This window comes from Prunus avium, chromosome 3, assembly GCF_965620075.1.
Source record: "Prunus avium chromosome 3, drPruAviu1.hap1.1, whole genome shotgun sequence".
Taxonomy (NCBI): Eukaryota; Viridiplantae; Streptophyta; class Magnoliopsida; order Rosales; family Rosaceae; genus Prunus; species Prunus avium.
Window position 1 is genome coordinate 38,896,994 of NC_142286.1, and position 13,056 is coordinate 38,910,049.

Genomic DNA, 13,056 nt, shown 5'->3' on the forward strand with positions numbered 1-13,056 from the left:
TGACATAATTATGGCCTTTGCCTTTGAGCAGAAAACCCAAAAGGCCAACCGAGGATCGAAAGTGGGAAAAATGTTTGAATCAAAACACAAAAAGGTTGGTCAAATTACAGAGATTAATTGGCAGCTGTTGATTCAGAGATGTGCATCATGGTGGTCCCATCTAAGCTGGGTTTGTTCCCATACAAATACATGTATGTATTCTGCTAAATTTTGGTATCCATGACAACATCCAAGTTAATTAACAACAGCTCATCCATACTCCAGACATGTACACAACACAACTTACAGCTACAACTTCTTCACTAGTTACAAGCTTTTCTTTTGTAAATTCATCTGCAAGATTAATACAACTTAAAACAAGCCACAAAGTTCTGCTAATTCCAAGATTGGCAGCAAAACCCAATTTGCAATACCCTTACAAAGCAACAAAGCCACCAACACAGGTTTATTCAACCACCAAAGCCTACTAGAAAAGGAGAAAGAAAATACAAATGGAAGCACACCAACAAGACACACAAATTTCAACATGCTCCATCCGGCTGGCATATGAAACTTATTCATTGGATTATTAGAGATCAGAAAACCACCTGCACCCCTTTCTCATAATCGTGGTACGTGCGATCTTTCATGATACGAGCCAGTTGTGTTGTTGAGCTTCCCTTATACTGCTCCCACCATGCCATAAAGCTGCTATGCTTCAAGAAAATATCAGGGGTTACTGCAAAATTCTTGAGGGCATCCAACACATACTCCTCAAACTCTATCAACTTTTGCTTGCATTGTTCCCTTTCTTGAACACTCTGATTGCATAAGATAAGAGCCTCCTCAACATGTGCCCAAAAACAAGAATCATCAGTCAGACTAGAAGCCACGTTCTGTGCTTTTGACTTGCTTGGACCGTCTTCGACTGTCTCCCCTCTTCTAATTCTCTCTGCTACCTTCCTTTCCTCCTCTTCCTTGAGCCATTTCTCCAACAGAATGAAATGCTTAGGCCTTTCCTCTCTGTAGTTTTTCCCATCCTTGTCCTTGTAGTACTCTGCAATGTGAAGTGGTTCCATCATCCTTCTGTAGGTTGTACCTCCCATAAGCCAACGAGTTCGGAAGGCAGCTCCTTCTTTCTGGGGCTTATTCTCTACTTCTTCGACCGAGTCCTGCCAGTAATTCGACAGCTTCTTCTTATACTCTTCGACGTTGATGTCACTCCTGTACCGCTTGTTTTTGTACATGTCATAGTATCCAATTTCCCTAGTTTTTGAGTCCTTCTTGTACCACTCAAGGTAGACCATGGACACTTTTATATCATTCAATTTCTTGGAGGCATTGGAAGTCTTCGTCTTCTGTATTGCTAATTTATATTCATGTTTTTCCATATTCTTTATCAGAATATTTATGTAGGGTTGTTGCTGTTGCAATGCCTTTTACAAAGGAGCAGAGAAGGAATTAGTAGAAGTAAAATTTAACGACGGGGAACATTGCTAACATTTTTTTGCAAATAATGTATGTATTGTAGGCTTATAGGATGAAAACATAAATCATTATGAAATCACATATTTGCATTGAAACTTTGCTACCTGTGATTGGGGAACTCCAAATATTGCTGCCAGTTGTGTGATAATGCTAGCTTTAAGTGGAACTCTATCGCTTTCAGCCAACTCAAAGACATCTTTACAAAATGCCTTGAGCCTGAGAGGTTCCAAGAGCTGTCCGTAATCAAAAAACTGAATCCCCACATTAGGATCTTGGGTCTGATCACCCTGAGAGTTGGCTGCCACTAACATCAAAATCGAATCTGGGTCCTCAAAGCAAGCACAACCAGAATCAGAGCACAACAGGAATGTTCCAAAAGGCATATAAGCACTAACTTGAGTACCGGTTCCAAGAGCAGTTGGATTTGGGGATAGGAAGAGTTTAGGTACAGGATCTTGGATAGAGGCTACATGCAAGAAGCAAGAAGTCCAATTTGGGAATTGTGAAAGACATTTTCGGAGGTGTTCGTCACCAATAAGGGGTGAACCGAAAGTAATGCAAAAGGGGCGTTTGGCTTTTGATAAGTTGAGGCTTTCTAGCAGCCATAAGGTGAAGAGCGTAGCCACACAGCCTCCCATAGAGTGTCCAGTGATAATTACTAATGAATTTGATCTGCAAATCTGTGCCACAAACATCATAAAAAGTTACATATATACAAACTAGTCACGTACTCAATTGCAATATAGTTTGTCAAATTTCAACTAATTATGATAACGAAAAAGTCCATTACTTTAAATGATCAAACAAACAAAATAGGAAACTCTATCAGATTACTGTAGTTAGACTTTCTCTAAGGTTTCTCCAAATTCACAAGTTGTCAAAAGTAGAAATGATGAGTTTAAGGAAAGACAAAAAAACAAAAGAAAAGAGAGACAAGGTACGAACCTCAGTTTTCAGAAGATACAGCTCATCAAAACGAGAGGCAAAGAGCTTGATTGCAGCTTCATTGATGGAGAAACTTGGGTTGCTTTTGTTGCACAAAAATTCAAAGTCAGGGAGATTTCTTTCTGTAAAAGTTGATGACAAAATCAAGCCTTCTTGTCCTCTCAAAGACATGGGTGAAGTAAGAAAAGTTATGATGGTAAGATTTGCTTGTTGGGTTGTATTAATGTGTAAGGTTGCTTGTGCATTTGGGTTGACCTTCTGCTTATCATTCTGAATTGCATCCCATGACTCGTGTAGGGGTTCAGAGGTCAACAGCACATTTGCCAATTCTAGGCCGCTGCTAAATCTGTCATAAAAAAATCAAACCAAAAAACACAGTTTAGATATGGTGTTAATTTAGCAACTAACTTTGTTAAATTTTTACTATAAAAAGAAAAAAAAAATCATTGAGAAAGAAAGAAAAAGAACATTGAACTTTACTTACTGATTGCTCATCTTCTTCTTATAGCTTTTTCCGATCTGTTAACAAACACAGTAGAGGTCGAGGAGAATGAAAACCAGGATGGTTGATGTCTTTCTTATATACATGGAAATGAATTTATAACCCTCCTCCAATCAAATGGCCCCAGGGCGACGAAACTTCCACCAAGTCTACAAAATAAAACAAAGTCTATGTCTTCGTCAACGTCGAGTTTATTCCTGAAAGCTTCCCCGAAGAGCTTAAGCAAATGGCATACTTTTTCTTCAGAATTCACCAACCGTCATTATAATATGGGCTTAACTTGTGATTTGCTCCTAGAATTTGTACATAACTTTCGATTTATTCCATATTTTTATTTTTATTTTTATAGAAAATTAGGGATATAAACTTCTTTTTTCCTCCAATTTCCCCCTAAATCATCAACATTTCATCAAATTTTCTGTTATGTTATTAAAAATAAATTTATTTTATTTTTAAAAAATGGGAGGCTAGGATTTGGGTAAGGAAAGAGAGAGAGATATATATATATTTTTTACTTTATTGTTAGTATAATTATTTCAAATTTTAAAATATTTTTATTTTATTTTAACATGAAAATGATCAATTTGCCCTCATATTTAATGGCAAATTGGATGAAATGTTGAGAATTTAGATAGCGGGGGGAAATTTGCGAAAAATAGAAGTTCATATCCTTAATTTTCTAAAAAAAAAATATTGAATAAATCAAAAGCTAGGTGTAAGTTTAGGGGGCAAATCACCAATTAAGGCTTATAATATGCTCTCGCATTTTCTCTTCTTTTCGGTGTCTTATTGTTGTCCAAAGTATTTGTTCTATTTTATTTTCAAACGAGTTGCTTGCTTGCTGCTAATTGTTCTGTCCACTTGGCTAGGAAGCCCATGTGAATACATGGGCAGGGCAAACAAGCCCTGTAAAATGGCAGATGAGCTGAAATTGGACATTGAAATATGTAAATAGGCTTGAAATGGGAGCCCAACTTGTTTTCTGTTCTTAATCAAGATCTTGCTAACCATAAACATAAATAAATTTATTTACAAATTGATCAATGATCTGTAAATGGGTTTAACTGGTTAAACTGTATCAACTAATCAATACATGTAAGAAGCGTGCCAAAAATTTCAATTGAATAGGGAACACTGGAAAATCCCATTGCTCGGAATCTCTCATCTCCAAACAAACAGCAGTCGTAGGAAGAAAGGGCAAAGTTGTAGAGTGGGAAGCTGCTATTAGAACCGTGAGAGGCGCCTTAAGAACATTAATGCTCACTTTCCTGAAAACTGGTGATTTATTTCGATGCCCAATATCCCAATTTAGCATTGCTTACATTGCTTTCCGAGAGGACCGGTCCACTGAACCAATGTTGATATCTTTTGTGTATATATTTGTGACGGCAAAAAGCAACAGCACAAAGACTACTTGAGCACTCACGATTCCAAAATGGCTGATGCTGTTACCAATTTCCATCCAACTTCCTGTATTTCGGACCTGATATCAATCAAAATGTTTAGTAGGGTTTTCGAGAAAGCATTGATCTGATGCAGTATAATACAAGTGTTTGTCCATGCACATGTAGTACGCATAGTGTGGTATCCTGCGTGGATCAGACATTTCTAACCAAGGAAATCATTTGAAACATTACTTTGTAAGGTAATTCTCCTATCGTTACAATACAAAAATACAATGACATAGTCCAAAACATAATTTCATCTCAAGAACATAGTAACCTTACCAGGAAGAAGAAATGCATAGTCATTACATCCGAGAACAAAATAACGAGGAAATAGCATCCCAACCGTGGAAGTCGGTTTAGTTTTGTTATTGCACTGAATACACATCTGCATGTCAGTCAAGCACAAATTATATGAGAACCACAATTTCTTACAATTTCATATATAAGAGAAAAGGAATTTACTCTACATGCTAGTAAAGTAAAACCGCATTTTTTCCATTCTATAATTAACGAACAGTGTCAAAATAAGAATGGTGTTTTAACCAGCTTGTTATCACACACAAAATTGTAACTGCACTTACATGACGAGCAGGAATGGAATGAATAACTTGAAGATAAGTAAGGCGGCCATAAGAAACGGCTGCAATTACAAGCAAATAATATCAGCTAAGCAGTGGCAACAAATCTGATAGATGCCAAGGAAAGTTCAACCTTCACTTACACTGAAGATGGTAATAAATCGATAGACAGATGAAATCTCAAAGCTTGCGATACTTGCAAAATTACCCGTTCCAAAGAAGGCAACATTAAATAAAACCATCTAACACCACAAAAGACATCAGAGATCAATATCATGAGCAGTTAAATCATTAAATTTCTAGAACAATCAGGCAATTTCTTCAGTATAGTAATGAAAAGAAAAGATCACACTTACAAAGATTAATGGAATTCGCACATCAGACAGCTGCAAGTATCTACCATCAAGTATGACATTATCTTCCATATTGTTAAAGGAGCTTGACAGCCTGTTCACCTTACTCGAGTAAATAAGTGTGTTTTCAACTAGTATCCATGCCATGAGTGCAAGAGCCAGAGCACCGTAGAAGACAGCTTCATATCTGCATAAGTTTTCAGAATGAATGAAAAGATAATAAAAAAATTCATCCTAACAACCCGCATATTCAAAAATCTTTTAAATGAAGGCAAGCATGACAGTTAGCATATAAATAGACTGTACCCAATAGATAATAGAAGGAATGTGGGCGCAAAACCAAGAAATATGGAAGTAAGCCGGGACAAGAGACCATTTGCTGAAAATAATGGAAGTACAATCGAGATACCTATGACAAGACAAATTAAAGATAAATATAAATAGTCATGTAATTTGCAGTTATAAATTCTTCAGCCACTGATATACTAATCATTAACCTAGAAGGGAAGAGTTCAAAAGCATACCAGCAATGGACCAATTTGTAATCTGGTGCAAAGCAAGTAGTTCTTGCTTCTGTGTTCTATGAGAGGTTGATATTGACACCATCACGGATGATAATCCAACCAAAAGAGCCTAATTCACAAGCATTAAAAAAAAATTTATCTCCATATCTGTTAAGTTACACCCTATACATTAAGCATCCTTCCATACCAACAGAGGACAGAGATGGGTTAAGTACCTGTAACTGAAAGAGCATGGGAAATTTAGGTTGCTTCTTGTCATGATTGCAGATACTTAGCCAATACTTGTTTCCTTCAGTATGCAGATCTAGCAACCTAGCAGCTACTCCTATCATAATAATCAGAACTCCACTCCCAATCCTATGAACATGAATTGTCACAGAATGCACATCATTTTCAAGGTCAATCCAAATGTTACAAAAGACACAGAACTCAAGATAATTGACACAGTATATTGTCGACTTTTATTAAATAGCCTATCTTTGTTGACTAACTATACATGCATTCATATTCTTTTCTTAATTTTACACACACCTAATAAAGATATCTATGATAGCTGATTTTAGTTCTTGGAACTAATATATTGGCTTGTTCAGGGGTATGCATTGAGCATATACCAGATTTACCCTCCCTTCTGATAATATGTATTTCATTTTAAAAAGTAGTAAAAAAATTGAATGAATGAAATCTCAACCACGGCCAGATTTCACACAGTACAATAAAGGCATTGTCCGAATTGGAGAATGTGCTAACAACTCTTAAGATCTTTCCAATAACAATGAAATCTGCAACTGTTTGAAAAACTAACCACACACACCCCTTCCTCCTCCCATCCCAACACCATAGAGATGTATTCAAGAAGAGATGGCTTACACTAGACGATTATTATCGGGAATTTCTGCTGGCATCAAAGTAAATACAGACAAGAACCAACATGCAACACAAACAAAGATTGGTACGCCAGATCTCCAAGGAATCAATTTTAAAAGATAAAGGAAGGATATGACCCCAGAAACCAGGAAACACCAAGTGTATAGCTTCCTCTGAGTAAAGCTATTCACCTGCAGAAATTGCCAAAATTACACTGTTCAGAATTTTAGAGACCAATTTAACATGGCTTGCAGCATGAAAACTTATAGTTTTGATTCAATACCAAGAATTCAAGAATGAATACTGAGAAAACACCAGTGGCTAGAATTTTAGCAAAGTAATTGATTCTTCTTCCATATAACTCTTTCCATAATGCTTTGATGAACCGATATTCACTAAAGATTTGTGTCCACAGAAATACTGTCATTGATGTGTATGCATGGTAAAGAGGAGGAGAATGCTCCTTAAACAGTATAATACAAAGTAGTCCCAGAAAAAGGCATCCGCAAAGTTGTACCTACAATAAATAATGAGATTCATGAGTTATGTTGTATAGCTAGAGAATATAAAAACCCTTATAGACATCCAAATCTCATATATTCCCAAACTTCTACTTTAGCTCCTTTTTTTCTTTTAAAAAAAATCTGTATTTGTGAACTCCATTTTTCAATTTGAAAACCACTATTAAAGCTTACAAGAGGTCAAGCTTACACAAACATTACTTTTCTGGTATTATCTGTCTGGTGATCTTCTTGCTCCTTTCCAAACATATACCCTGCCAATGAAGTATAAGATTGCAGCACATGGAGAACAATATAGGTCATCCAACCAATATACCCAAGAATAATTACAGTCATGAGCATTAGCCAATCGTAAGTTTGAAAATAGTGAAGTCCTTGCAGCGCCAAGACTCGGAGATCTTCAGACAGCTTCCTTGCAGCTGCATAGTCTCTAATAGATATTAGATCCTCAATCTTATCCAATAGGGAGGAATAATCGCCCAGTGGTTTGAAAGGCTTGAAATATAACGAATTTGACTGCTTCGTCTCTAATGTTGTCAAGAAATCCAAGATTACTAAATATGCAGTCTCTACCTACTTTAGTTCCTCAAAGCTTCGGTAGAATTGAATATAGTGAATATCCTTAAAAACACTGTTGTTAATATCTTTATCTTATAAACACTCTTTATTCATCACTTAGATATATAATCATATGACAAAGGATACGTGATTTCCGAAGAAACTGGTTGAGAATTTGCTTTGTGTTGGCAACAACAGCTTCAACTTCATCTTCCTGGACAATGAAACAAAAAGGAAATCTCAGTTGTCTAGCCATTTATAATCTAGTTGAACCAGCAGAACTAATCAAATAGAATATACATATGCTGGCGAAGATATAAGGGATAACATATTTTACATCCTTTCAACCAAAGACAAGAAATCCACCTTCAAACCGGTTGACTATACCTTTATCATGTCTATGTAATCAAGGGGTAAACTTCCAACCGAGTTTACAGGACATGGCAGACCAAGAAGAGTTGACTGCCAGAAAAATCAATCAGCAAATAAGAGTGAAAAACTTGAGGGTGTTATAAAGGGAAAAAACTTGAGAAAACAAATTGGACAACCATGAGAGGTGCAATATCTGCTTGATTAACATCCACCCTTTCAATGCCATGAAGGCCCCATTCTGTAGGTGTTGGCGTGTCATGCATATGTTCATCAACAAAACGAAAGCCACAATCAGAATGATTGCCGCTGGAGACTGGCTTGGGATGTTTAACACCTGCTCCCCAAACAACAAGGGGAGTATCAGTGTTTGAAGGATGCCCATCTCCATGGCTTCCTATCAGTAAAACAATAACATGTAAGAACCGTTATAAGGGAAAAAATGATGTAGGATCAAACTTATTATAATTCAGTGAAAAAAGTGAAGCAAAAAATTTCTAAAGTACAAGAAAATCCAACCTTTGTCATGCATTCCATGATCAGCAGTAAATACGTATGATGTACGATTGTCCCTGTAATAATCCTCAAGAAGATTATAAACCCTTTCAGCTATACTGTCAACAACCGCAACATTATTGAGATAAATGGACGAAAAGGGCCTATGCGCATGACCATTTGAATCACAGCCAAGTAGGTGCAAAAATACGACAAGATTATCCTGTAAAAGTAACTCCTTCAACTTCGGGTCTTCTTTGGACCTATTCAGAAGTCCCTTAAATTGATCAAAAGACCACTCATCCAGAAAGGAAGCATCTGCATTAACACATACAAATTGGTAAAGCATTAGCTGAAAGTGAGAACCACAGAACAGAGTGTACAGCAGTAGTATCTTTGTACCCAAAGCATTATCACGCCTAAATTTGTTTAAACCATTAGCGTTGAAGGAAAAAAAAATCACTAAATATGTAAACTTTAATAGTAGAAATTGCAAATTGAGAAGTAAAAACAAAAGAACAGAGATACCAGTAGCGAAGTCTTCAAAGTCATGAGGGTAACTGTTCCAGGTGGTGTGAGGCAAGCCAGCACAGAAGATTGGAACTATGTCAGGACTACCATAAGAGAAAGTATGCCGGCTTCGGTTAAATACCGAATCAAATTCAACAGGATTAGCTTTCCAGCCTGCGAAACGAATTGGGTATCTTCAGTCAAGCCATTCGTCTGTATCAATGCGAAAAAGAAAAGGAAAAAGAAAAAAGAATCAACCTTTCGTAACAGCACTGGGATCTTCATAGAACCCAGCAATTATAGAAACATGTCCAGGCCTTGACTCAGTGGGGGGACGAGCATGTGAAACTCCCCACCGACCCTTCTCTTTGATCACGCTTCTTAAAAATGGAGCTCTGAACTTTCCTTCAGAATCGGACTCAAAGAATTTGTCAGCTCGCAGACCATCAGCTGCAGCACAAGCTCAAAAGCTTTAAAGCAAACTCAAACAAGAAACAGAGTAAAGTTGAGAAGGAAAATGGGCGTACCGACGAGTAAAACGAGGCGTTTTGCAGGGGCTTTGAAACGAGGGGTAACGAGATCCATGCCATGAACAATGGGGGACTTGAAGTAGATGTCGAAAATGCTGAGCATATAAACGGCGTGCAGAACAACGCCAAGTACTACAAGCCATTTCTCTTTCCTCTTCAGCCATATCCTTCTTCTTCTCTTCGCGTTTGCTTTTACGTTGCTTCCTTCTCCTACCTCTCTCTCTCCACCACCCATCTCTCGCTTCTCTTCTTTTCACTTTGCCGCTTTCCCTCCGATCCTCACAAACGTCGTTCAACGCTTCCCTCTTACTCTTCTCTGTATTTTTCTTAGTCTTCTCCAGAATGAATTTCGGCCTATTTGTCCATTGGGCCTCGATTCTGGGCCCAGTTACATATAGGAGCGAGGCCCAGATGAATATGTGATTTTATTGTAATATCGACTTCTTAATTAGTCAAAATAGGAAGTTTTGGAGGAAAATCTGGTAGATGAACCTGAACAACTCCCTAATTTGGCTAACAAACTTTTTGCTCCCTACATTTATGGAGAGCAAGTGGCTCCTTTTTCTCCTCTGCCGTTGTTTTTCTTTTCTTCGGCAAGCATTTTGGCTTCCTCTTCCTCTGTTGCACACCAAATCTTCTCTATTTTTTGTCAAAAATTTCGTATTTGGACGATAACAACAAAAGATAAGAAAAATTTTCATGATTTTAAAGGTTATTTTAGCTAAATTTAGTAAGAAAGAAAAATAAGATTAATGCTACTTGTCTCCAAACTTATGAGTACAATATAAGAGGCTTGTAACTCAAGTAGTTAAAATGAGTTTTCCATATGCATACACACTCGAGGTCATATATCCAAATCTCTCTTTCTCAATATCGCTTGTATGAATAAATAAAACAAAAACCGATGGGTATAACATATAATTAATTCAACCTTTATTTACTATAGAATAGTACAACAATATATGGGAAACCCGTATATATGGAATTTCTAACATTCAAATACTGTTACACATCGATCAGAAGAGGCAACAACAACAACAACAGCAACACGAACATGATAATCTTTCATGAAGCATATAGCTTGGGACAAATTAAAAGAGATACATAATGAAGCCCAAAACACCAATCAGAATCGACGGAACTGATGCGATGACATGAGTTGGTGCTGCAGATGGGCTAGGAGCAGCTTCAGGACTGCCAACTGCTGCTGAAACAGCCAGCATCAAGCTAGCAATTGCAACCCAAATCACCACGACAGCTGCAACCTTTTGGTTCTGGAAAGCCATTTCTATAAATATATAAGTGATGATTTATGATCTTGTCCAAGTAAACAATTGACTGGTTTGCAATTCCTTGTGTTGGTTCTCACCTATTTATAAAGCCAAATTCCCTAGCCAAGCTAGCTTTTTCTCTGTGTCCTCTTCTGTACGTAACTACTGGCCAATTTCACTGAAGCCAGTTTCTATGTTTCGAGTTTTGTTCTTTTGGGTCCAGATATTATTATTAGCAAAAGCAGATCAGATGGGAATGAGTTGTAGCAATGTGATTTGCTGGACTGCAGGTGACAATTACAAAGAATGCTCATCACGAATAGCCACCTTGTTTTTTTGCGTTCAATATTTCTGCTTGAACTAATAACAGCATCAATCAATCTACTTTCCCATTGGGGAAGGGTTCCATCAAATCCATATAAATAATTATAAAAACTTTATTATCTTATTTAGAAATAGCAATATATAGACTTCAATTTTCATGAATTGACTTTGATTAACTAATTATATAAGCCACTGACATTGAAATTAAGTAATACATAACCCATTTATTTTGTGGCATCTGTGAATCAAGTCTCACAGTACTTATTAATTACATCGATCTCGTGCGTAATTAGTGGGATGGATGGATGGATGGATAGATGCTTAATTAATTAGTTGATTTGAGGATTAATTAATCAAGGGCACTTTTGTCCGTGGTAGTTCATATCGGTGTAGCATTTGCCACACTTGTCCAGGTTGCTGCCATAATCTCCCGGAGGAACACATTTGCAGCGGTCACAGCATGCTATGCATGATCTCCTGCAGATCTTCTTATTTGTTTCTATTTTGCACCTCTTGTCACACAACGGGACGCAATCTCCATACCCACAAAATTAAATTAATTAAATCAGCAAAACACACATAGTAATTAACGTTATTAACCCAAAAGCACGTTTCTATTTAATCTTTTCATGAAATTGGACACGTCCTTACCCCCGTTGGTCTTAACTTGGGGAGTAGACAATGGTGGTGGTGGTGCTGCTGCATTACTAGTAGTGAGTGGCATGGCCACGGGTACCCCGGTAGGAGCCGCTTCATTCATCGGAGGCAGCGATGGTGGTGCCCTGAATACTGGATTCCATTTAGGTATCCTTGGATATATCCAAACACTAAATAAACTGTGGCGTTCACTCCGATCCTGATGAACCGATATCCAATAGAACAGTAATAAACTGTAGAAAATTAACACTCAATATATATGCATGGTTGTTGATATAATTAAAGACATGTAATACCTTCATGTTGAGTTCCTGATCATGAGGACCATGATTAGATGAGACCTAGACAGATGAACCAATTCAAAACTTGTGTGGAAAAATAATAAAGATGAATTAAAGATAAAAATGAAAATTTATAATTAATTACCTCTGTAGAAACTAAGAGAACAGAGGCAAACAGAAGAAGCATAGCTTTGAAATCCATTTTGTACATATATATTTAGCTAGATACAAGAACATGGTATATAAATAGTGTTGAAATTAGGTGGAGAGAGATAGATTTTTGAAGTGTCATGTGACAGCTTCATCCGATCACTGAGACATTAGTAATGGCTTGCTAACCAAAATCTGACTTGAGAGTTCTCCAAGGACGGTGCCCATGCACCAAACTAAACTCTTAGATCCATTTGCCATTAGAGTATGTGTTACAAATCCGTTTGATGATGTCCTTCACACGAGGCCTGCCTCACCAAACTTGTAACCCAAAAGCTGAATTTTCATGAATTTCGTGGTTCATTGCTTGCCTATCTGACTTCCCTGGGTTGGTAATAACTTATATCTAATACAAATATCGCATTTTTTAGTTCGTGTTACGAGATTGTATTATTTTCTAATGAATAATTTATGTGAGGCTGCTTATATTTGTAATGAGTTTACGATATGTTCTTGGCATGTGTATAAAAGATATTAAAGAATCAATTTACTCGTGTCAAATTGAAAATTTGATTTGTATTTTTAATGAAAAATTGATTTACATACAAAATGCAAATCAATTACTCGTATCAAATTTGTGGCGGTGGAATTTGCACATATAATCGATTTTATATATGTGTATTCCTCTCGCATCCCAAAATTGGTT

The 13,056-nt window shown here is 36.9% G+C and overlaps 3 protein-coding genes across 3 annotated transcripts; all 3 read right to left on the reverse strand.

The window, feature by feature from the left end:
• Nucleotides 1-282: 282 nt before the first annotated feature.
• SAG101 (senescence-associated gene 101) lies at nucleotides 283-3,090 on the reverse strand. The gene is made up of 4 exons (XM_021961829.2): nucleotides 2,897-3,090; nucleotides 2,413-2,758; nucleotides 1,572-2,147; nucleotides 283-1,415 (listed from the first exon to the last, which is right to left on the reverse strand). Exons 1-4 carry the CDS (start codon nucleotides 2,905-2,907, stop codon nucleotides 576-578), a joined length of 1,773 nt encoding a protein of 590 aa, XP_021817521.2. The 5' UTR covers nucleotides 2,908-3,090; the 3' UTR covers nucleotides 283-575.
• A 745-nt stretch (nucleotides 3,091-3,835) lies between these two features.
• Nucleotides 3,836-9,987, reverse strand: LOC110764266 (sulfatase and phosphatidylinositolglycan class N domain-containing protein). Its single transcript, XM_021967228.2, has 18 exons — nucleotides 9,665-9,987; nucleotides 9,396-9,587; nucleotides 9,156-9,311; nucleotides 8,652-8,945; nucleotides 8,312-8,529; nucleotides 8,151-8,225; nucleotides 7,911-7,977; nucleotides 7,407-7,732; nucleotides 6,968-7,201; nucleotides 6,688-6,875; nucleotides 6,033-6,174; nucleotides 5,818-5,926; nucleotides 5,600-5,702; nucleotides 5,297-5,480; nucleotides 5,084-5,182; nucleotides 4,944-5,002; nucleotides 4,642-4,747; nucleotides 3,836-4,397 (listed from the first exon to the last, which is right to left on the reverse strand). Exons 1-18 carry the CDS (start codon nucleotides 9,900-9,902, stop codon nucleotides 4,233-4,235), a joined length of 2,955 nt encoding a protein of 984 aa, XP_021822920.2. The 5' UTR covers nucleotides 9,903-9,987; the 3' UTR covers nucleotides 3,836-4,232.
• Nucleotides 9,988-11,351: 1,364 nt separating this feature from the next.
• Nucleotides 11,352-12,430, reverse strand: LOC148296145 (uncharacterized). The gene is made up of 4 exons (XM_088249773.1): nucleotides 12,346-12,430; nucleotides 12,216-12,260; nucleotides 11,914-12,118; nucleotides 11,352-11,797 (listed from the first exon to the last, which is right to left on the reverse strand). Exons 1-4 carry the CDS (start codon nucleotides 12,409-12,411, stop codon nucleotides 11,616-11,618), a joined length of 498 nt encoding a protein of 165 aa, XP_088105899.1. The 5' UTR covers nucleotides 12,412-12,430; the 3' UTR covers nucleotides 11,352-11,615.
• Between the last annotated feature and the right edge of the window lie 626 nt (nucleotides 12,431-13,056).